The 21,804-nt window shown below is 40.7% G+C and overlaps 1 protein-coding gene and 1 long non-coding RNA gene across 3 annotated transcripts in view; one reads left to right on the top strand and one right to left on the bottom strand.

Annotated features, from left to right (window-relative positions):
- The window catches only part of LOC133766618 (uncharacterized), a 36,789-nt gene extending 32,538 nt beyond the window's left edge, over positions 1-4,251 (bottom strand). For both annotated transcript variants that reach the window (XR_009866732.1, XR_009866731.1), the window contains exons 1-2: positions 4,043-4,251; positions 3,819-3,923 (exon numbers count right to left, since the gene is read on the bottom strand). This is a non-coding gene — a long non-coding RNA (uncharacterized LOC133766618). The remainder of the gene's footprint in view (positions 1-3,818; positions 3,924-4,042) is intronic.
- A 1,491-nt stretch (positions 4,252-5,742) lies between these two features.
- The window catches only part of POLI (DNA polymerase iota), a 28,957-nt gene continuing 12,895 nt past the window's right edge, over positions 5,743-21,804 (top strand). Inside the window, exons 1-7 of the mRNA XM_062201686.1 lie at positions 5,743-5,886; positions 7,201-7,323; positions 9,392-9,556; positions 13,466-13,618; positions 16,180-16,416; positions 20,668-20,846; positions 21,640-21,731. Of these exons, the coding sequence (XP_062057670.1) occupies positions 5,778-5,886; positions 7,201-7,323; positions 9,392-9,556; positions 13,466-13,618; positions 16,180-16,416; positions 20,668-20,846; positions 21,640-21,731 (1,058 nt within the window). The 5' untranslated portion in view covers positions 5,743-5,777. The remainder of the gene's footprint in view (positions 5,887-7,200; positions 7,324-9,391; positions 9,557-13,465; positions 13,619-16,179; positions 16,417-20,667; positions 20,847-21,639; positions 21,732-21,804) is intronic.

Below are 21,804 nucleotides of genomic sequence, written 5' to 3' on the forward strand. Positions count from 1 at the left end.
GGGAGGCAGTAGGTGATGGCTAAAGCACTTGGGTCCCTGCCACCCACGTGGGAGATCCAGACTGAGTTCTGAGCTCCTAATTTTGGCCTGCCCAGATCTGGCTGTTAAAGGCCTCTCGGAAGTGAACCTGCAAATGGAAGATCTCTCTGTCTTTCAAATAAAAGGAAAAAAAGAAATGAACACTGTGTACCTGACCTTTGTCAATCTGCTTGCATTTTCTTTATGACATCAATACTTTTCTTCCTCTCAATGACTGAGCCTTGCAGACTTGACTTACAAACTAGGCCTAAATGAAGTGTACTATGATTGCATCAGGCTCCACCTGTTTCCATCCAAAATGAAAAGCACACCCTGGCCAGCAACATTTAAAATGTTATTACCAAAATGACTGTGCAGGCTTTTCACCTGATTTCTACAGAACCACAGATAAAGGTCAAAGCAAGGAGAAGCTAGCTGTTAGGAAAATGCCAAACTCTTCTATCTTCTCTTAGTCCTAATCACATGGTATGCACCAAATACTTTTAGGTTACACAGGGAAAGCTTGAAATTGCAAACTGTAACTGTGTAGAGTTGTGACAACAACAAAAGAAAGTTCTTCGTAACTATTGAGGTTTTTATGCAAAGGGGTTTGGACCTTTGGATGAGAGTTATTAAGTAAATACCACACGACATGTAAATTGTACCACTGCCAGTGCAGCATAATTATAGTTTGCTTTCAACCATCTAAAGCATGTAATGTTTTCTGGTTTCAACTTCTTAGCCTTTTAAATTATTTCTGACTCATTAGCTTTTCACCCTAGGGGCAACTCACAAACTCCATAAATGTGTGGATATTTTTCTCACATGTCTTTTCCAGCAAACACATTCCATTTGCTTTCTAGCCTCAAAGTATAAATTCCCACAACGAAAATAATAGGATTTGTTGTTCTTTTTTAATATTCTCCTTTTTTCTAAAAATGTCTTATTTATAATTAAAAGCACATAACTGCAGACCAATTTTTCATTACAACTAGAAACTCTAAGCTGAAGAGGTTAGTTCGAGCCAGGTGGTATAGATAATACAGTGTCCCAACCTTGGCCCAACTGACACTGCAGAGTGGATGCTTCTTTGTTGTGAGGGGCTTTCTCATGCACTGTTAAATGGTCAGCAATATTCCTAGCCTCTATTCACCAGATGTCAGTAGCACAGAGCTCCAACTGCCCAGAAGTGACTATTAAAAATGTCTCCAGCCTGCCAAATATCCAGTAGGGAACAAAACTGTCCTCTGTTGAGAATCACTGTGTTAGGCCAAAGACCTTACAAAACCAAGCCGTTTATGCCTTAGCCAATTCAAACTGGGCCTTTGACAAATTTGTTCAATACCTACATAGCCATCACCTGCTACCATAAAATATGAACACTCAAAAATACCCTTGCATTCTTTGTGTCCAAGCCTTGAATATTGTTATACTTTTTCCTCTGCCACGTGGGAAGTTTGGCTAAGAGGAAAGAAGCAGGCATTGGAACCTATTTCCACCATTTACTAACATGGGTATTCATGACAGGCAGAGTGGATAGTGAGAGAGAGAGAGAGAGAGAGAGAGAGAGAAAGGTCTTCCTTTTTGCCGTTGGTTCACCCTCCAATGGCCACTGCAGCTGGCGTATCGTGCTGATCTGAAGCCAGGAGCCAGGTGCTTCTCCTGGTCTCCCATGCAGGTGCAGGGCCCAAGGACTTGGGCCATCCTCCACTGCCTTCCCGGGCCATAGCAGAGAGCTGGCCTGGAAGAGGGGCAACCGGGATAGAATCCGGCGCCCCAACCGGGACTAGAACCCGGTGTGCTGGCGCCGCAAGGTGGAGGATTAGCCTGTTAAGCCACAGCGCCAGCCTCATGCTTATTACTTTTAATGTACATGTGTTCATTTTGGGCCAAAATATCCCCAGATTCTCTCTCTCTCTCTCTTTAATTATTTTCATTTAATTTGAGGCAGGGAGAGAGACAGATAACAGCCATTCAACAGCTAGGGCTGGGCCAGGCTGAAGCTGGGAGCTCCATCTGGGTCTCCCACATGGGTGGCAGAGACCCAAGTACTTGAGCCATCAACTGCTGTCTCCCGGGGTGCACATTAGCAGGAGGCTGGATCTTAAGCAAGAGATTCAGGTTCAAATCAGGCACTGCTATGTGGGACATGGGTGTCCCAAATGGTATCCTAACTACAGCACCAAATGCCCTCTCCCTTCTCGGTTTCTTTACCTACCAGCCAATGCTTTCCATGTTCCTAAGAAACTGCTTTGGCCATAATTTCATTTAATTATCCATATTTATTCCATCTTGCAATTGCTTTTCTCCTTTGGCACATAAAACTACAAATGTAATCCAAGCTCAAGAGATATTTATTTACCAAAATTATCTTAGTTTAGAGGCTATAAATTAAAACCAAGAAGAAGAATTTATAGTTTTTAAAAAAATTTTCCTTTCCCAAAACTACCCCTACCAGAAAGCAACATGTTTTCACTCATATTTTATTTTTATGACTCCTGATATACTTGAGGGATGTTTATTCTCCCTACTCCAGGTCATCTAGTGTTTGAAACACTAAGGAAATGGCCATAGAGAATTGATTTCCTCTATAGAGGAAACATTTTTCATGAATTCTTCCCTGTGGAAAACTCTGAAAAGTAGATCTGCCATTACTAATTCATAACCTTGAGCCACCACTTTAGTCTTTGCTAGCCAAACGAAAATAACGATACCTGTTCCCTAGGGTATTACACTGAATTAAATGACCTGCTTCAGGCTTTTAGCCCTGTACCTCACATAGAGTTGCTTTGTAACTGTTATTTTCTATGTTTCTTGCTTTCTGGTTCCCAGCCCTGGCTAATAATTTGTAGGGTCCAGTGCAGAATGACAAAGTGGACATCTTTGTCTAAAAATTACTAAGAGTGTCAAGTCAACTGCAGAACATTAAGCTAAGTGTGGGGCATGGTGTGACTACTGGGTCACATAGAAAGCCTGCTCTGGGGGTGGGCATTGTGGTATGGCGGGGAAAGCTGCCACTTGAGATGCTGGCATCCCAAACCAGTGAGCCTGGAATTCAGTGCCATTTTGGCTTCAGATCTGGCTTTCTGTCCCAGGGGAGGCAATAGATGATGGCGCAAATACTTGGCCCTGACACCCACATGGGAGATCTAGATGCAGTGTTGGGATCCTAGCCTCAACCTGTCCCAGCCCTGGATGCTGTGGGCAGTTTGGGAGAGAAATACTAGATGGAAGATCTCTTTCTCTCTCTCTCTCAATCAAAAAAAAAAAAAAAGAAAAAAAAAAAAAAGAAAAAAGAAAAAAAAAAAAGAAAGAAAGAAAAAAAGGAAGAAAGAAAGAAAAGAAAGCAAACCAACCCTGCTAGCTCACCAAGGAATTGCAAGGGTATATCCATCTATTCCTTTTTTTTTTTTTTTTTTTTTTGACAGGCAGAGTTAGTGAGAGAGAGAGAGAGACAGAGAGAAAGGCTTACCATCCGTTGGCTCACCCCCTAAATGGCGCCACAGCCAGCGCGAAGCCAGGAGCCAAGTGCTTCCTCCTGGTCTCCCATTCGGGTGCAGGGCCCAAGCACTTGGGCCATCCTCCACTGCCTTCCCAGGCCACAGCAGAGAGCTGGACTGGAAGAGGGGCACTCCGACCGGGACTAGAACCCGGTGTGCCGGAGGATTAGCCTAGTAAGCTGCAGCACCAGCTGCATCTATTCTTCCACTAAATTAAAAGCCACTTTTCAAGTTTGACAACTGACCGGGAAATAAATGCAACCAAAGCATGAAATTGCTGTTTTTTAAATCCTTACTCACTTTTACTCCAGTCTATGATGTGAATATAAGTGAGCTGTGATGATCTCTCCTAATGGAAATGTTTTCCTCTGCCATGGTATTTCAGTGGTTTGCATCATTCTCAATCTGGAAGAATTTAAAAAATAAAAAAAAAAAATCTTAGTTTTTCTAATGTAATTGTACTCTTGACTGGCACTTAATGGCCAAAGAAGAACTCAATTCAAAAGAGCTTTATCTAGACTTACCAAGCAGCCTTCATAAAAAAGTAGTATAGCTCTAAAAAGGCAATTCAGATCCTAGAGAGGAGACTTTTAGGGAAGCGGTCCAAATGTCGAAGAATAAATACCCAACGAGGAAGGTCTGGTCTTCAAACCACTGAGCCCCAACTAGGCTGGTTATTCCTTCTCCTTTCTGGATGCATCAACATTTCCTTTAAAATATTTCTCAATGTTCTCAGATCCTATTTGATAAGAAACAGAATCATGTAAAAAATTACATGTTTGAATATAAGTGCATATATATTTTAATGTCTGTATATATGTGTATGCATATACATATATTCATATACACAGAATAGCAGAAAGAGCAAGAGTGTGAGAAATGTAAATAATTGGAAGAAATACACACACATACACACACACACAAACCAACACACAGAGACACCCATGGCATCCTCATAGAAGGCAAAGAAAGAACTAATAATTATGCAGCAATTTCAACGTGTCATCTGCTTTATATACATCAGGATATTAAAGTTGTATGTCAGGGGCCGGCACTGTGGCATAGTAGGTTAAGCCTCCACCTGGGGCGCCAGCACCCCATAGGGGGGCTGGTTGGAGTCCTCGCTGCTCCACTTCCAATACAGCTCCCTGCTGATGGCTTGGGAAAGCTGTAGAAGATGGTCCAAGTCCTTGGGCCCCTGCACCCATGTGGAAGACCTGGATGAAACTCCTGGTTCCTGGCTTTGGATGGGCCCAGCTCCAGCCATTGCAGCCCTTTGGGGAGTGAACCAGTGAGTGGAAGACCTTTCTCTCTGTCTGTAACTCTGCTTCTCAAATAAATAAATCTTTTTTTAAAAAACGTTGTATGTCAGTTTTTTATCTATTCATTTTATCTCAAAATATTTAAGAGAATTTTTTCATTTTCTTTTCTTGTTTTTTCTTCTTTTTTTAAACAGTAGAGCAACTGAGGCTCAGAAAGTCACATTGTTAGCACGGGGAAAGGTTTAGATTGGAGATTTTATCTGACTTCAAAGCTCATGGATCAAAATCCTGCTCAGTTTTGGGACTAAAACTTGGATCCAGGAGCAGGTATTTAGCCTGGCGATTCAGACACTCACACCATACACTGGAGGAGCTGGGTTCAATTCCTGAGATCCTGACTTCAGCTTCGTGTCAGTGCAGACCGTGGGAGGCAGCAGGAAATGAGCGGCTCAGGTAGTTGGGCCCCTGCCACCCACGTGGGAGACCAGAATTGAGCTCCTGGCTTCTGTCTTCCTTAGCCTAGCTCAGCCCCAGTCACTGCGGGAATCTGGGGCGTGTACAAGCCGATGGGAGCTGTCAAACCGGGTCCAGTCTTTAAATAAAACAAACAGCACCTCACAAACCTTAACATACTTGCCATCCCCGTTCGCATGGCCACCTGGAGCTTACCATAACGTGCACCCACACCTGCTCCCCCTGCTCTCACCAAGTCTAGGGCTGGCAATTACATTAACAGTGGCTCAGGAGGCCGCAGGGATGAACGCTAAACTATGTGGTGCGGACCGAACGTCAAAGCCCTCAAGAAAAAAAAAAAAAAAACGGACTGGGATTTGGATCGCAGGCACCGGACCGGGATCCCCGGGCCGCGCGTCACTCCGGGAAGCGGGCCGGTTGGCCGCCACACTCGGGCGCGGAGCGGCGGGACTCGGGCCGCGGTTTCCCCGGAGACCGGGCGGAAGCGGGCGGAAGCCGCCCCGCGGCGCAGAGCGGCTGCAGCATGGCGACGCTGGGGGTGGAGTCGGAGGAGGAAGGCGGCGGCGACGAGGAAGAGGACGAGGCTTGGGCCATGGAGCTGGCGGACGCGGAGGCGGCCGGCGGCTCGCGCGGTGCCTCTCAGGGCGTAAAGGAGGAGGGTGTGGCGGGACGCGCGGGCGGGCGCCGCGGCGGCGGCCTCCGGCGCCTTCCGTTTTCCCGGCCCTGCCAAGGGAGGGTTTCCCTGTCCGCCTCGTGGGGCATCCCTTGGGGGATGACTTGGTCTCGTAGGTGCACGGTGGGTGGCGTCAGCCCGCCGCCGGCACGTGGAGGACGCGGCCCGACCTTCCCCTCCGAGGGGCGGCGAGGCGCAGCCGGTCGCGAGCTGCCGGGCCGTGTCCGGTTCGAGAAGTTGAGGCCCTTGTCGGTCTCCTGCTGGGGGCCTGCGATCCGGCCTGGGTTTGGGCTGGAAGGGATGGCCGGGAAGCCAGGAGGAGGGAGGTTGGAACATTCCCGACCTCAGGTTCCTGCCTCTGGAACCCCAGGGCCTGCAGGCAAACCTCTGCCTCTCATTCTTTGCATTAGAAAAAAAAAAAAAAAGGAATATTATGGTTACAGAAAAAAAGTTGCAGAGCGATGCCCTTAATTTTAATGTCTTGCATTATCTTGGTACGTTTGTCGGAAATAAGAAATCAACATTGGTATAATATTGCTAAGTGGACTACACTGTATTCATGTTACCACTTCTTACCCTAAAGTTCTTGGCTGTTCCGGCATCCAACTCACCTAGCCTGCCTGATTTAACCTGGTTGAAGAGCCCTACTTGCCTCTGTCAACCCTTCCTCTGCCCATGCATGAGTTAAAGACTTTTTTTGAAATCCAATAAATAATTGGGTCTTTCCAGTTAGTGAGTGGTGTTGAGCAGTCTCTTAAATCCTGCATGCTTTTCTAGGCGCTGGGGTTAGCGCGAAACCAGATAATCCTGCTCTCAAGTAGGAGTTAAATAGAGTCCACTGCAACTCACAGGTTGTCCTTTGATGTTTTACTTTGCAGATTTTTTTAAATGTAAGGACATGCCACAGTGTAATGTTGGAAATCAACATTTCAACTTTTCTGCCCTGATTTATTCTAAAAGTTAAGATGTACTTCAAAAGGATAGTATTAGTACTTGCATCATCTATAATGGATCAGGAAACTTTTAGTCAACTATTTTTCTAGCGTGAGAAAAATAACTATGCAAAGAAATGGAAGCGGGATTGAAGCCCCTACTAAAGATGGAGTTTAAGGTCTTTGTAATTTTTAAATTTTGACAAAACAAATCCAAGAAAAACTTAAAATCACTCTGCAGTCTTCTTTCTTAGATACCATGTCCTAAGAAATTGCCCGTTGCTCGAAGATGATAAGCAGTCTGAATACATTTTTGTATTTCTTTGCATATTGTGCGACAGTTCATGATCAAGTGGTCCCAACTCGAACTTCTTCATTCAGAATCATAGTCCACGTGGATTTGGATTGCTTTTATGCACAGGTAGAAATGATCTCAAATCCAGAATTAAAGGACAAGCCTTTAGGTAATTCTGGACATTGATGATATTTTTCTTGTGTAATGGTATCATTAGCTATGAGGATGCTTGTATTTTAATGTAGTAACCATATTAAGATTCTGGAGGCATTCCCTAAAGTGCTGTATGGACAGGCGTCTAGACTTCACTATGAAGTACCAGCTTTATAAGCCTCTTTGAAAAAATGGTGAATCTGAGGCCAGTAGAGCCAAGCTGAACAAATGAACAAAAAGTAGCAGAAACTTTTAGTCTCCTCATTTGGTCAGTGGCTTAGTTCTTTAGGCAGACTTCTTATTCTCAGTGTTTGAAATTTTATAAGTCTGTATGTCAAAAACAGCTGGTTTTTTAATCACATCTGGGAGTTGTCACCTGTCCTCCCCATTTTGAAAGTGACAGCTAACAAAGTAGTTGAGTGTTAACTCCAAATATTAAAACAGCAAGCTTTCTATAAAAACACAAGTTATCTTTTTAAATGCAAGAAGTTGCACCTTAAAGACCACTTACAGATAAGCTGGGTTGCTTTAACATTTTTGCCTTTTATATCTTAAATTGGGAAAGATTTTAAAAAGGAAGGATTCTTTGAATTTAAGCCTAAAGAGCTATTTTGGTTCACTTGCTGCTACCCTCTTTTGCCTGGTTTAGTTTAATCCCAATTCAACCCAGTTGATTACTGAAGAATAAAGGGATTACTAAATTTTCGCATGCCAGAATGAGGCTAGGATTTCTAAGAGTTTTCAAGGGTTTAGCATTAGAGTACCTAAATATTTTCTCCTGAAGGCACTTTTGATTAGTAGCATTGTGACATAAGGTGCTTTGTAGATAATACTTAATGAAAGTGTTCTGTGTGATGAAGAAATACAGATGAATTGTTGGAAAGAAAGAGATGTGAGTGTCATAAGTTTCTTTGAGAAAAATAATCTTTCATTGATAATATATACCCAAAACAGGATAGTGGCGTACGTACAGTAGCAAGTCCATATAATGTAGTTCTGCATTTAAAGACTCCTTTTTTCAGTTGAGGAATTTGCAAGTGTGATTTTTCATATAGTTACCTGATGAATCGTAGATTATTATCTTTGACCCAGTGATTGTATTTTTGAGCATCATCTAATGGATTAATAATGTTATGTACAAATAATGTTTCTTTGCCTTGTTTATAATACCAAAATTTTAGAAACAGGTGTCTTGCATGAAGGGATCCTTCCTCGTTACAGTATTTTACATATTTTAGATGAATCTTACTTTTATAAGTAGCAAGCACTGTCAACTTGTTTAACACTCTCAAATCAATAGAGTAGGAATTTAATGCAGTGTGTAGATGACTGTAATGTAATCATTTCATTAGAGAGCTCATCATAACTCGCAGCTATCTTCTGTAGAAAGGACATAATAAGGACATTTATCGCAGAGAGAGCCTCAGAGCCTTAGAGCAATAGTTAGCTATTGCTATAGCACACAGCACTTTGCCCTACATACATTGGCAAGTTGCTGTGAAGATAGCAATTTTGCAGCAACCAATATTTAATTGTACTCAGTTCTTTTCTTTTTCTTTCTTTCTTTTTTTTTTTTTTTTGGTGAAGTACTTATGAGTTATATGGCAATACTGTGATTTTGTAATGTTTGAATAAAATAGGGATTTGATTTACATCTTAGCACTAAGGATTTCATAGACTGTTGATTTGTGGTATTTTAAATTTGAGAAATAGTTATGATAATTCTTGCTTGTGAATAGTTGATCTCAATATGCAATTTTTATTACTATTACTGTTTTGTAATTTAATTATAACTTTCCTTCTTTCAAGTAGGCAGAACAATGAAAGATTAAAAGTGGTATATGGAAAAATAATGTGTTAGTATCTTATAAATTGTGTGTGAGAGATTGCTTGAAAATCCGATATTTCTGCTTTGAAGATTTTTTGATGAATGGAGGCTGTACTTTTTTTTTTTTTAACAGATTTTGTCCTTATTAAAACATTGCATTTTAATTTATGCAGCTATAATATGGAATTAGTAATTGATATTTTAAAATGTTTCTTTAACCCTGCTTGGTTTCCTCATAAAATATTTATTTTTATAGGGGTTCAACAGAAATATTTAGTGGTTACCTGCAACTATGAAGCTAGGAAACTTGGAGTTAAGAAACTTATGACTGTCAAGGATGCAAAGGAAAAGTGTCCACAGCTGGTGTTAGTTAATGGAGAAGACTTGACCCGTTACAGAGAAATGTCATATAAGGTTACAGGTATAGATTATTTGTAATACACATTTTGTATTTTTTACAGGATACCTATTTACTATGTAAATCTTTTAATAAATATAAAATACCAAATTCCTTTTCCCTAAAACCTTTATTATGGATCTTAGCTACTTTTAAAAATTATCTGAAAAGAATTTTTATATTGTGAGTAATGTTGACAACAGTATGTGTAGTTGGAAGTAATTGGAACTCTGTCATATCTGATGTTTATGTAAATACCATACAAAATGTAAAACAATTTAAAAGTAATAAAATGGAGGTGGTCGTTTGGCCTGGCTTGCCTGGGTTCAAGCCTCAGCTTGCCTCCTGATCCCCGACTTCTTGCTTATATGTACCCTGGGAGGCAGTAAGTGATGGCTCAAATACTTGGGTCTCTGCCACCTACATGTATGGCCCAAATTGAATTCCTCATTTCTGGATTCAGCCTGGTCCAGGCTGGGCTTTGGAGAGTAAGACATTGAATGGGAGAGTTTTTTTTTTCCTCTGTCCCACAGATAAGTTATAATAATAACATAAATAAATAAAAATCTAAAGAAAGGGAGAAAATGGGAATGTGTGCCATAAAGAAGTCAGATATTTTAAGTTTAAATGAATTTTGAAGAAGTATGTTCTTGAATGCACTAATGATAGTGGGAGAGGATTCTGGAATGTTTGCTCAACATAATTAAAAGCTGGTTTCTTAAGAACTATTAGCAAAATAATGAGTATATTAGTCTATTCTTAGATTTTATATGTATAATACACTGTCAGTACATTTCCCTATGCTAAGATTTTTTTTTTTTTTTTTTTGACAGGCAGAGTGGATAGAGAGAGACAGAGAGAAAGGTCTTCCTTTGCCGTTGGTTCACCCTCCAATGGCCGCTGCGGCCAGCGAATCTCGCTGATCCGAAGCCAGGAGCCAGGTGCTTCTCCTGGTCTCCCATGCGGGTGCAGGGCCCAAGGACTTGGGCCATCCTCCACTGCCTTCCCGGGCCATAGCAGAGAGCTGGCCTGGAAGAGGGGCAACCGGGATAGAATCCGGCGCCCCAACCGGGACTAGAACCTGGTGTGCCGGCGCCGCAAGGCGGAGGATTAGCCTGTTAAGCCACGGCGCCGGCCTGCTATGCTAAGATTTGAGTTTGAATCTTGGGTTAGTATTTTTAGTAAGCTAGAAGAAATTTGAAAATATGTAGAGTTGTCCTTCTAGCTGCAGGTTCTGTATCCACAGATTGAACCAACAATGGATCTAAAATATTTTAAGAGAAATTGCATTTGTACTAAACATGTACAGGCATTTTTTTCTTGTCATTGTTGCAGAGACTGTTTAGTATAACAGATATTTATATAACATTTATATTGGTATTATCAGTAATCTAAAGGTGATTTAAAGTGTTCAGGAGGATGTGCATTGATTATATGCAAATATGCCTTTTTTTTATAGGGAACTTGAGCATCTGCAGATTATGGTATTTGTGAGAGGTGGAAGTGGGGTCCTAAACCGATCTCTTTCAGATGCCTAAGGACACCTATAGTCATTTTTAAACATCAGCTTTGTATTGATTTATCTTTTTTACTATGGTTAAAATTTTTCTTTTATTATAGGAGGTTTTAGATGAAAGGGTTAAATATCTATAGCATACAAAGAGCTTTTACATCATAACAAGGAAAAGAAATCCAAATCCAACAAAAATGGGCAAAAGGTATAAATGGGCAATTGACAAAAAAACTTGATCTGTTTCACTCACTATCTTTCCCTCTCTGAGGCTCTGCTTTTCAAATAAATAAATATTTTTTAAAAGATAAGAATAGATAAATATTTTTTAAAAAGTATGAATTTCTTTTCTTTTGCTTTTTTGTTTTTAAAGATTTATTTGTTTACTTGAAAGGCAGAGTTACAGAGAGGCAGAGAGAAAGAGAGAGGTCTTCCATCCTCTGGTTCACTCCCCAGATGGTTGCAACAATCTGAAGCCAGGAGCCAGGAGCTTCTTCCAGATCTCCCACATGAGTGCAAGGGCCCAAGTACTTGGGCCATCTTTCACTGCTTTCCCAGCTGCATTGGTAGGGAGCTGGATCGAAAGTGATACAGCCACTACGGATGCTGGTGCAGCCCAGATGGGATGCTGACGCTCAGGCAGAGGCTTAACCTCCTACACCACAGTGCCCGCCCCCACACGGACATCTTCACTGCTACACCAAATGCCTGCTCCTGTAATTATTAATAGGACCTCCTTTTACTTATTTGGATAATAAATGTGAATTCCCTACATAATGATAGTGTTACCAGTTGTTTTGCTGTTATATCCTGCAGTAGATATTTTCATATAGAATTTTGTCATACTTTTAAGGGAATATCTGTAAGGTTAGTTCCTAGAAGTTCATTGCTGCATCAAACATTATTTGTAGTTAAAGTTTTGAAAATTGCCATATTTTGTACTTAAGTTAGCCCACTATAGCTTGTGAGGGTCCCAAGCACAGTCTTACCCACTAGATCAAATGCTTACCCCTACATTTTTCTTTTCTTTTCTTTTTTTTTATTTTTTAAGATTTATCTTATTTATTCAAAAGGTAGTGTGAGAGAGAATAGACCATCACTGTTTACTCCCCAAATAGCCACAGTGACAAGGATGTGGCCAGGCTGAAACCAGCAGCTTGGCACTCCATCCAGGTCTCCCACATGGGTGGCAGGGACCCAGGTACTCGGGCTGCCTTCTGCTGCTTTCCCAGGCGCATTAGCAAATAGCTGGATTGGAAGTGGAGCCGCTGGAGCTGGAGTCAGACTAGCTCCAGTATGGGATGTCAGCCTTGCAGTTGGTGGTTTAACCCACTGTATCACAACGCTGCCCCCTCAACACATTATCTTTAATTCCATTTTCTGTGATCTTTTTGAAACCCTTTCATGTATGAGAATTGATAGTCTTTTTGAGTTTATTTTAAATCTTGCTTCAGGGCAGGTGTTTGGCCTAGTGGTTAAACTGTCATTTGGGATGCCTAGGTCGCATTTCAGAGTTTCTGTTTTGGATCCTAGCTCCTTTCCTCATCCCAGCTTCCTGCTAATGTGCATCCTGGTAGGCAGAAGGTAATGGCATAACTAGTTCATCCTGCCCATACATTTGGGAAACCCAGATCAGGTTCTCAGTGCCTGGCTTCAGCCTGGCCCACCCTAGCTGTTGAGGACATTTGGAGTGTGGACCAGCACTCTTACTTGCTGTTTCTCTCTTTCCCTCTCTTTGTCTCTCTTAGATAAATAAAGATACAAATAATAATAATAAAAAAAAAACCCAAAGAATTAAACCTTGGTTCCATTTAGTAAACTTGACTTAAGGGCTGGGTGTTATACTAGATGCTAGACATTGAATACATGTAAGTTGTGATCTGTCTCTGCCTCTCGGCCCTTGAGGAATGTGCTGGAGGTTAGCTACTCAAAATACTGCCTTGTAGTTTATTTTCAAAATTAAATGACTTCTGTTTGACCCAGTAATAATTTAAGATGTTAAGTGTTATTTTGTTTTGCCTTTTTTAAACTTGTGGAAAGTACAGCTGAAATTACATGGTTTTGCTTTCTTAAGGAGACTATAATTGTTTGACACTGATTCGAGATTGTAATTAACTATAAACAGTGATATTTAATGTACTACTGATATAAAAATTATAGAGGAATGAGCTAAATATATCACCATGAGTAATTACCCTGGAAATGTCATTTTTGGACTTGTTTGTTGTAAAACATTGTCTCTACCCAAAATGTGGTGCAGGGGAAATAAATCCCAGTTAACTGAGGACTTTTTAAACATATTGTGGAATTTGAATATGTATAAAATCTTAACAAGATGAGTAAATTTGATATATTCTTAAAGCGTTAAATGGTTAAACCTATATCTTCAATGACATCTGTATTCCAATATTGTTTCAACTTAGAATTGCTGGAAGAATTTAGTCCAGTTGTTGAGAGACTTGGATTTGATGAAAATTTTGTGGATCTGACAGAAATAGTTGAGAAGAGATTACAGCAGCTTGCAAGTGATGAACTTTCTGCAGTGACTGTGTCGGGCCATGTGTACAATAATCAACGTGAGTTCTCTCTCATTCTATTTAGTAACTACAAATGCATCCATTCCTTACTGTTTAAGCTTGCTGTGTCATTCTGAAAGATTTCTGACTTTTGTTGGAGGATAGCCATGTCTACTCAGTGATCTGTCCAGTATAACTAAAATCAGATGTTGTTATTCCATACTAAGTTTGCAGAAAATGAGATTTTGGTGCTGTATAGCTCAGTACTCTGACATAGTGATTCTTTTTTTTCATTTTTAAGAGCCAACCCTTCTTAGGTCACCCTTTGTTATATGAGTTGTCTTGATTTTTAGAAATATGTGTTTTAGAATGATTTTTGATTCTCCTAATCCTGTCTCTAAGGAGAATTGTGAGGTGGGCTAAATTTGCCTTTGATGTATTTTATTTATTCCCTTCTATTCCCTTGAGACATTGAGACCCCAGTGTTGTGCTCTCATCTTGTCCAGGTCTCTCTGTCATATGCTAGTTTTCTGGAAGTTTCTGTGTAATCTATTCAAGGAATCTTAGCCAACTCTTAGTAGCTTTGAGCAAAATGGTTCATACCCTTCAAATATTAGGGTATGAGTGACTGATGATGTTTCCAAGGATGTTTGCGTTTGAAAATAAGCTGCAGTAGACACCATTAAGTATATAATTAGGCTTCCAGACATCTTGTGACTCTGCTGCTGACTCCATATCAGGGCGAGCTACTGGTTTTTATGTAAGACTTGCCTGACCTCTTGCTGCTTAGTCTCAGTATATGCTTCCCCTGAGCTTCCTCTTTTGTAGAGCTGTCATTAATCTCTAGTATAGTTCTCTACAGAAGAAAGGAGTAGAGCTATAATTTCTAGAAGGCATGATTTTTTTATGTGTCTTTTGTACCTGTACTCGTTTGTTGCTTACAAGGGCTAAGTAACAAATAGGTTCCAAACATATATATATTTTTTAAATTAAGATTTATTTATTTATTTGAAAGTCAGAGTTACACAGAGAGAGGAAAGGCAGAGAGAAAGAGAGAGAGGTCTTCCATCCACTGGTTCACTCCCCAGTTGGCTGCAATGACCAGAGCTGCACAGATCCGAAGCCAGGAGCCAGGATCCTCTTCAGGGTCTCCCATGTGGGTTACAGGGGCCCAAGGACTTGGGCCATCTTCTACTGCTTTCCCAGGCCACAGCAGAGAGCTGGATTGGAAGAGAAGTAGCCGAGACTAGAACCGGTGCCCATATGGGATGCCAGTACTCCAGGCCAGGGCGTTAACCCGCTGTGCCACAGTGCCTGTCCCCCAAATGTATTTCTTTCTTTTCTTTTTTTTTTTTTTTTTTCTGACAGGCAGAGTGGACAGTGAGAGAGAGAGAGACAGAGAGAAAGGTCTTCCTTTGCTGTTGGTTCACCCTCCCTCCAATGGCTGCCGTGGCCGGCACGCTGTGGCCGGCACACTGTGCTAATCCGAAGGCAGGAGCCAGGTACTTCTCCTGGTCTCCCATACGGGTGCAGGGCCCAAGGACTTGGGCCATCCTCCACTGCACTCCCGGGCCATAGCAGAGAGTTGGCCTGGAAGAGGGGCAACTGGGACAGAATCCAGCGCCCCGACCAGGACTAGAACCCAGTGTGCCGGCGCCACAGGCGGAGGATTAGCCTATTGAGCCGTGGTGCTGGCCCCAAATGTATTTCTATGTACTTTTTAAGGCAAACCCAGACTTCATTGATTAGAGCATATTCTTGTAGAAAGAGAACTTTGTTTTAAATTCCAAATAGAAAGTGTGTAATTACTCATCAATTCTTCCTTTTCCACATAATGTTTTATTAAAAATGTTTTCAAACATACAGAAAAGTTGGCAGTATTCTGCAGAGAACATTCGTTGTTTCCTTTGTCGTGGATGTACCAGCTACTATCATTAGGGCATATTTGCTGTATCTTACTTTTAGTATGGATTGATTTATTAATTACTAAGGCATTTGGAAGTAAATTGCAGATTTCATGATATTTTGTCTGTAGACCTTTTAGGCATGAGTTTCCTGAGGATAAGGATAGGCTCATTAATACAAAGAGGACAGATTCAGTGTAGTTTGGAGATAGAATTCTCAGAATATAATGATATTTCCTTCCTCCTTCCCTCTCCCTCCCTTCTTTCCTTCCTTACTTTCTTAAATTGTGCGTCAGAATTTATTTTTAGCGGCTCCTGCAGCTAGTGTGTAAAGTTTAGATTCAGTTCTTTAAAACTGCAGTGTTAACTTTCTCATTATGTAATTTATGCTTCCCAACAGGTAAATGTGGTAAAATTTTTATCAGTGCCAGTAAGAATTTTTTCATGAAGCCAGTTTTCATAATTTGTCAATAATTAAGCACTCCCAGCATACATTTACTATCACAGGCCCCTGACATTCCCCTGTGGTATTTGTTTACTTTGCAGTAGTCTTATGAACAATGAAAGATGAGTCAAATGGCTAGCACTAGCAGTGGTGGTGGTGGTAACAAGGGTTTGGGTATAGATTATTAAACCTTGTACCTTTCGAAAACTGGTTTGTGAAAAGGAAAATTAAATTTTTGATGTAACATTTAAAAATCTTGTCTGTTTTTACAGCTGTAAACCTGCACGATGTCCTGCACATCAGACTACTTATTGGGTCTCAGATTGCAGCAGAGATGCGGGAAGCCATGTACAATCAGTTGGGACTCACCGGCTGTGCTGGAGTGGCTTCTAATAAACTACTGGCAAAATTAGTCTCTGGCGTCTTTAAGCCAAATCAACAAACTGTCTTATTACCTGAGAGTTGTCAAGATCTCATGCATAGTTTGAACCACATAAAGGAAATGCCTGGTAAGACACATGCATTGAAAAGTATATATTGGTTTTATTGCATTTCTTTAATTTTAAAAAGTATAGATACAATGTAATTAATTCTTACACACTTGTACTTGTCTCTTGAGGAAAATTAAAAGACATGTTTTCTAAAGCAACTCTGTATTAGGAAATATGTGAAAGTACTTTTCTGTTTTTACCTACTTTTGTGTAGTTAGAATTGTAGGGGTGCTTCAGAAAGTTTATAGGAAAAGAGAATTAAAAGCTAAGTTTAGTTTTCTAAAGTTTTAAATTACATTTTAAAATTTCTGATCTACATGTAATATATACACATTTTTATGGAGTAAAGGATGGTATTTTAACACCTATACACAGAATAAACTGATCAAATCAGGTAGTTAACTTTTACATTTCTTTCTTTTCTTTTTTTTAAGATTTATTTTATTTATTTGAAAGACAAGAGTTACGGAGAGAGGTACAGACAGAGAGGTCTTCCATCCGATGGTTCACTCCCCAGATGGCTACAATGGCCAGAGCTGTGCCAATCTGAAGCCAGGAGCCAGGAGCTTCTTCCGGGTCTCACCACGTGGATGTAGGGGCCCAAGGACTTGGGCCATGTTCTACTGCTTTCCCAAGGCATAGCAGAGAGCTGGATTGGAAGTGGAGCAGCCAGGACTAAAAGCAGCACCCAATATGGGATGCTGGCACTTCAGGCCAGGGCTTTAACCTGCTACACCACAGTGCCAGCCCCAACCTTTATATTTCCTTATTTTTTCATATGTTTGGATCCTACTGGATCCTCTCTTCCAGTTTTTCATACAGTAAATAACACATTGGGAATTAGTCACTCCCTTGTGCTTTGACATATTAGAACTTGTTACTTCCATCTGTCTACTTTGGTATCCTTTATCCAACCTCCTAAGATAAGTTTACTATGGTACAAAAAATTTTGAAAACCATGAAGTAGGAGGGGTCTTCAAAAAGTTCTGGGAAAATGTGTATGATGAAGGGACCGGCATTGTGGCATAGTAGATTTAACCTGTGCTTGTGTTGCAGCCATCCTGTATGGGCGCCAGTTCCAGTCCTGGTTATTCCACTTCTGATCCAGCTCCCTGCTAATGTGCCTGGGAAGGCAGCGGAGGATGGCCCAAGTTTTTAGGCCCCTACCAACTATGAGGGAGACATGGACAGAGTTCCAAGCTCCTGGTTTTTGGCCTAGCTCAGCCCTAGCCATTGCAATCATTTGGGGGAATGAACCAGTAGATAAACTGTCTCATTTCCTTTCTGTCCCTCCCTCTCTGTAGCTTTGCCTTTTAAGTAAATAATCTTTTAGAAAATGCATATTATGGTGTTGTGATGTAGTAGGTAAGGCCAGCACCTGCAACACTGGCATTCCATATGGGTACCAGTTTGATTCCCATCTGTTCTACTTCTAATCCAGCTCCCTGCTAATGGCCTCAAAAAATTAGCAGAAGATGGCTCGAGTGTTTAGGGTCTTGCCACCCACTTGGGAGACCCAGATGAAGCTCCTTTTCTTGGCTTTGGCCTGGCCCAGCACTGGCCCTTATGACCATCTGGGGAGTGAACCAGGAGATGGAAAATCTCTGTATCTCCTTTGTCTCTGTAGCTCTGACTTTCAAAATAAACAGTCTTTTAAAAAAATGCATATTATGGGGGCCGGTGCTGTGGCGCAGTGGGTTAACACCCTGGCCTGAAGCGCCAGCATCCCATATGGGCGCAGTTCGAGACTCGGCTGCTCCACTTCTGATCCAGCTCTCTGCTATGGCCTGGGAAAGCAGTAGAAGATGGCCCAAGTCCTTGGGCCCCTGCACCCATGTGGGAGACCTGGAAGAAGCTCCTGGCTCCTGGCTTCGGATCAGCACAGTTCAGGAAGTTGCGGCCAATTGGGGAGTGAACCATCAGATGGAAGACCCCCTCCCCTTTGCCTCCCCTCTCTGTGTAACTCTGAGTTTCAAAATTAAAAAAAAAAATGCATATTATGAAGATTTGCTATAATTTTAACATTTTTTTGCACCAAAATAAAATTATCTTTTAATTTAATTTTAATTTTTTTCTACTTGAAATCCAGAGTTTCAGGGAGAGGGGGAAATGAAAGGAGAGAGAGAGAGACCATCCATCTGCTGGTTCACTTCCCAAATAGCCACAGTGGCTGGGGCTGGGCTAGGCCAAAGCCAGGAGCCTGGAACTCCACCCAGGTCTCCCACATGAGTACAGGGAGCCAAACACTTGGATTATCTTTTGCTGCTTTCCCAGGCTAATTAGAGAGTAGCTGGATCAGAAATGGAGCAGCTGGGACTCAAACAGGCACCCACATGAGTGTCAGTGTTGCAGGCAGTGGCTTAACCTGCTCCAGCGCAGCGCTGGTCCCTAGTTCCATTTTCATTTTCAGTGATGTATTCAGGTCACGGGGCAAGTTTGTATCTTTGAAAATCAAATATCTACATTGTTATATGGATGTGCTAAATTTTATTTCTCTAGCATTGCTGGGGAATAAGATGTTAAAATTTTGTACAAGTGAATTTCTAAGACAATTGAAACAATCCTTTAGGTGTTATAATTTTACATTTTATTTTTTATAGATTTATTTAGTTATTTTGAAAGTCACAGTTACAGAGAGATCTGCTGGTTCACTCCGCAAATGGCCAGCACTGGGCCAGGCGGAAGCTAGGAGCCAGGAGCCTCCTCTGGTCTCCCACATGGGAGGCAGGGACCCAAACAGTTGGACCATCTTCTTTGCCTTTTCCCAGGCTATTAGCAGGGAGCTGGATCAGAAGTGGAGCTGCTGGGGCACAAACCTGCATCCATATGGGATGCGTGCATTGCAGGTGGTAGCTTTACCTGCTATGCCATGAAGCCGGCCCTATAACTTTACATTTTTAACCCGTGTTTTGGTGATTCCAAAATGTATTATATATGCCTTACCTTCCTTAAAGTAATAAAATTACAAGTGTGTTGTATGACTCTGTATTCTGAAGAATAATGTCAGGTTGTAATACATTAAGGAGTAAATACTGTACAGAAGTGTACGGAAATTTTTACTTGGCTTTATGTTTGTGATTTTGTAGCTTTTTTTTTTTTTTTTTTTACAGACTTTCTTCTTTCTCCATATTGCTAAATTGCCAGCCTTCTTTTATTTCTGTGAAAGTATCTGTCATTGTACTTTAGTAATTCCTCCTGTACACCTGTCTCCTCTGGTTGACTGCTTTTACTCTGCAAGGAGATCAGATAACCATAGATTATAGATTATTGTTTTATTTATTTGAAAGTCAGAGAGAGAGAGAAGGTGGGGGGGATACCTTCCAACCACTTATTCACTCCCCAGATTGCCACAAGGGCCAGGCTGAAGCCAGGAGCCAGGCATTTCATCCTGGTCTCCCACCTGGTGCAGAGACCCAAGCACTTGTGCCATCTTCTGCTGCTTTCCCAGCCATTTGCAGGGAGCTGGATCAGAAGTGGAGCATCCAGGGATAATGGCATCACAGGCAGCAGCTTTACCTGTTAAGCCATGTTGCCAGCCCCAGATTATTGTTACTTTTAAAAATGAGGCTCTCAGCTCTTTCCTGAGATGCCCACCTGGCCTGACAGGTTTATTCTGTGTATTAAATTTTGTAACCATGCTTTACCCCCATCTGAATGACTGGGCACTTTCTCAGATACATCTGGACAGGTGCCCATCATCTTGACAGGTGCCATAACCCATTAAATCTTGCTATGTTGCTTACCACTAAAAACTAAATTAATCAATTTTAAAAATTAAACAAAATGAAAGGAATAAAGAGGCACTAATTGGTCTGATTATTTCTCATATGAATAAAATTAGGGTGAGCTTTAGTGCAAGAGCTTTGTGATAGTTTTGCTATTAAGATATTTTGCTTATTTCCTTTCTGGCTTTTGGTTGTGTTCTGGATAGTAAATATTGCTAGATATGACTTGTGGATAATTGTGTAGTATTTTATATAGGAGTTAGATTACTTAATAAGCTCACATTAATTAATTTTAATTGCTCTAGTGAGTCCTTTTTTTTGCATTAATAATAGCCATGATTCTTGAATACATTATATTACATATTGTGAGGGCTTAAAAGAGATACATACAACTCTGAGGCCTGGGTGGAAGGAACCACCTAAGTTGCAACAGAGTTTGATCTTTGTAAATATTAATTATGGAACTTAGATATAGTTGATATATTTTATTAGCTTCATTTTAAGGAGAAAACTACTTTAACACTGGGCAGTTTTTTTTGCTTAGGTGTTGGCTATAAAACTACCAAACGTCTTGAAGTGCTGGGTATCACCAGTGTGCATGATCTCCAGACCTTTTCATCTAAAATATTAGAGAAGGAATTAGGAATTTCAGTTGCTCAGCGTATCCAGAAGCTCAGTTTTGGAGAAGATAACTCTCCTGTGATACCCTCAGGGCCACCTCAGGTATGTGATGGTGTTATTTTCATTAAACTCTGATTGTCATACTATTTGAGGTAAAGATTTCTAAGTTTAGTACCACATTCTTATTCTTTTAATTTGTTTACTAGGTTAGTACATGATCCGCTTTCTGTGAGAAACCTGATGTAGGTTAATAAATATTCTTAAGTTGAATCTTAAGTGTTGATATTTTTATGTCTCTACTTAGCTACTTGGAATACAACTTAATTTCACAAGCTTATATTCCATACACTAGGAGGCAAATATTTTAATATTTCAAAAATCTTGTTTTCAAAGTAACCCAGTGATTTAGCAAGTGGGGACAGATATAATGACATAGTTAACGTTGGTTGGCATTTTTCCTATGTGCCAAGCACTGTTCTAAGTGCTTTATATACATTATAGTCTATGTAATCTACACAACGAACTTTCAGGTAGGTAGTACTGTTATTTATTCATTCAGTCCTCCCCCTTTCCTTCTCTTCTTAGGTGGAAGATGCTGTACTTTAGAAAGGTTAAATGATATGTGTAAGGGTAAACTCAGATTTGAGTAGTCCTAGGGGGTTAAGAATGTTGCTATAATCTCACAGTAAAGTTTTGAATTGATATTAGAGCTTTATAACTTTCTAGTGAACTACAATAACTTGCAGATAAGAGCAGTTAACATAAATGGGAACTAAATGTCTCAAACTAAGCACAAGAGGTAAGTTAGTAAAGAATGTGTTGAATATTTGACTTATATACTGACGATTGGATGTATTTATTTGAGTTTATGTAAATCTTTATTTTTCTTTGATAGTCCTTTAGTGAAGAAGATTCATTTAAAAAATGTTCATCAGAAGTTGAAGTCAGAAAAAAGATTGAAGAACTGCTTACTAGTCTTTTGAACAGGTGATTTTCAACCTGTGTTTCCAAGTCATTCATTATATTTGTTCATTATAGAGTATGGAAACAATGCTTGATA

The sequence above is a fragment of the Lepus europaeus genome, chromosome 9 (genome assembly GCF_033115175.1).
Source record: "Lepus europaeus isolate LE1 chromosome 9, mLepTim1.pri, whole genome shotgun sequence".
Taxonomy (NCBI): domain Eukaryota; kingdom Metazoa; phylum Chordata; class Mammalia; order Lagomorpha; family Leporidae; genus Lepus; species Lepus europaeus.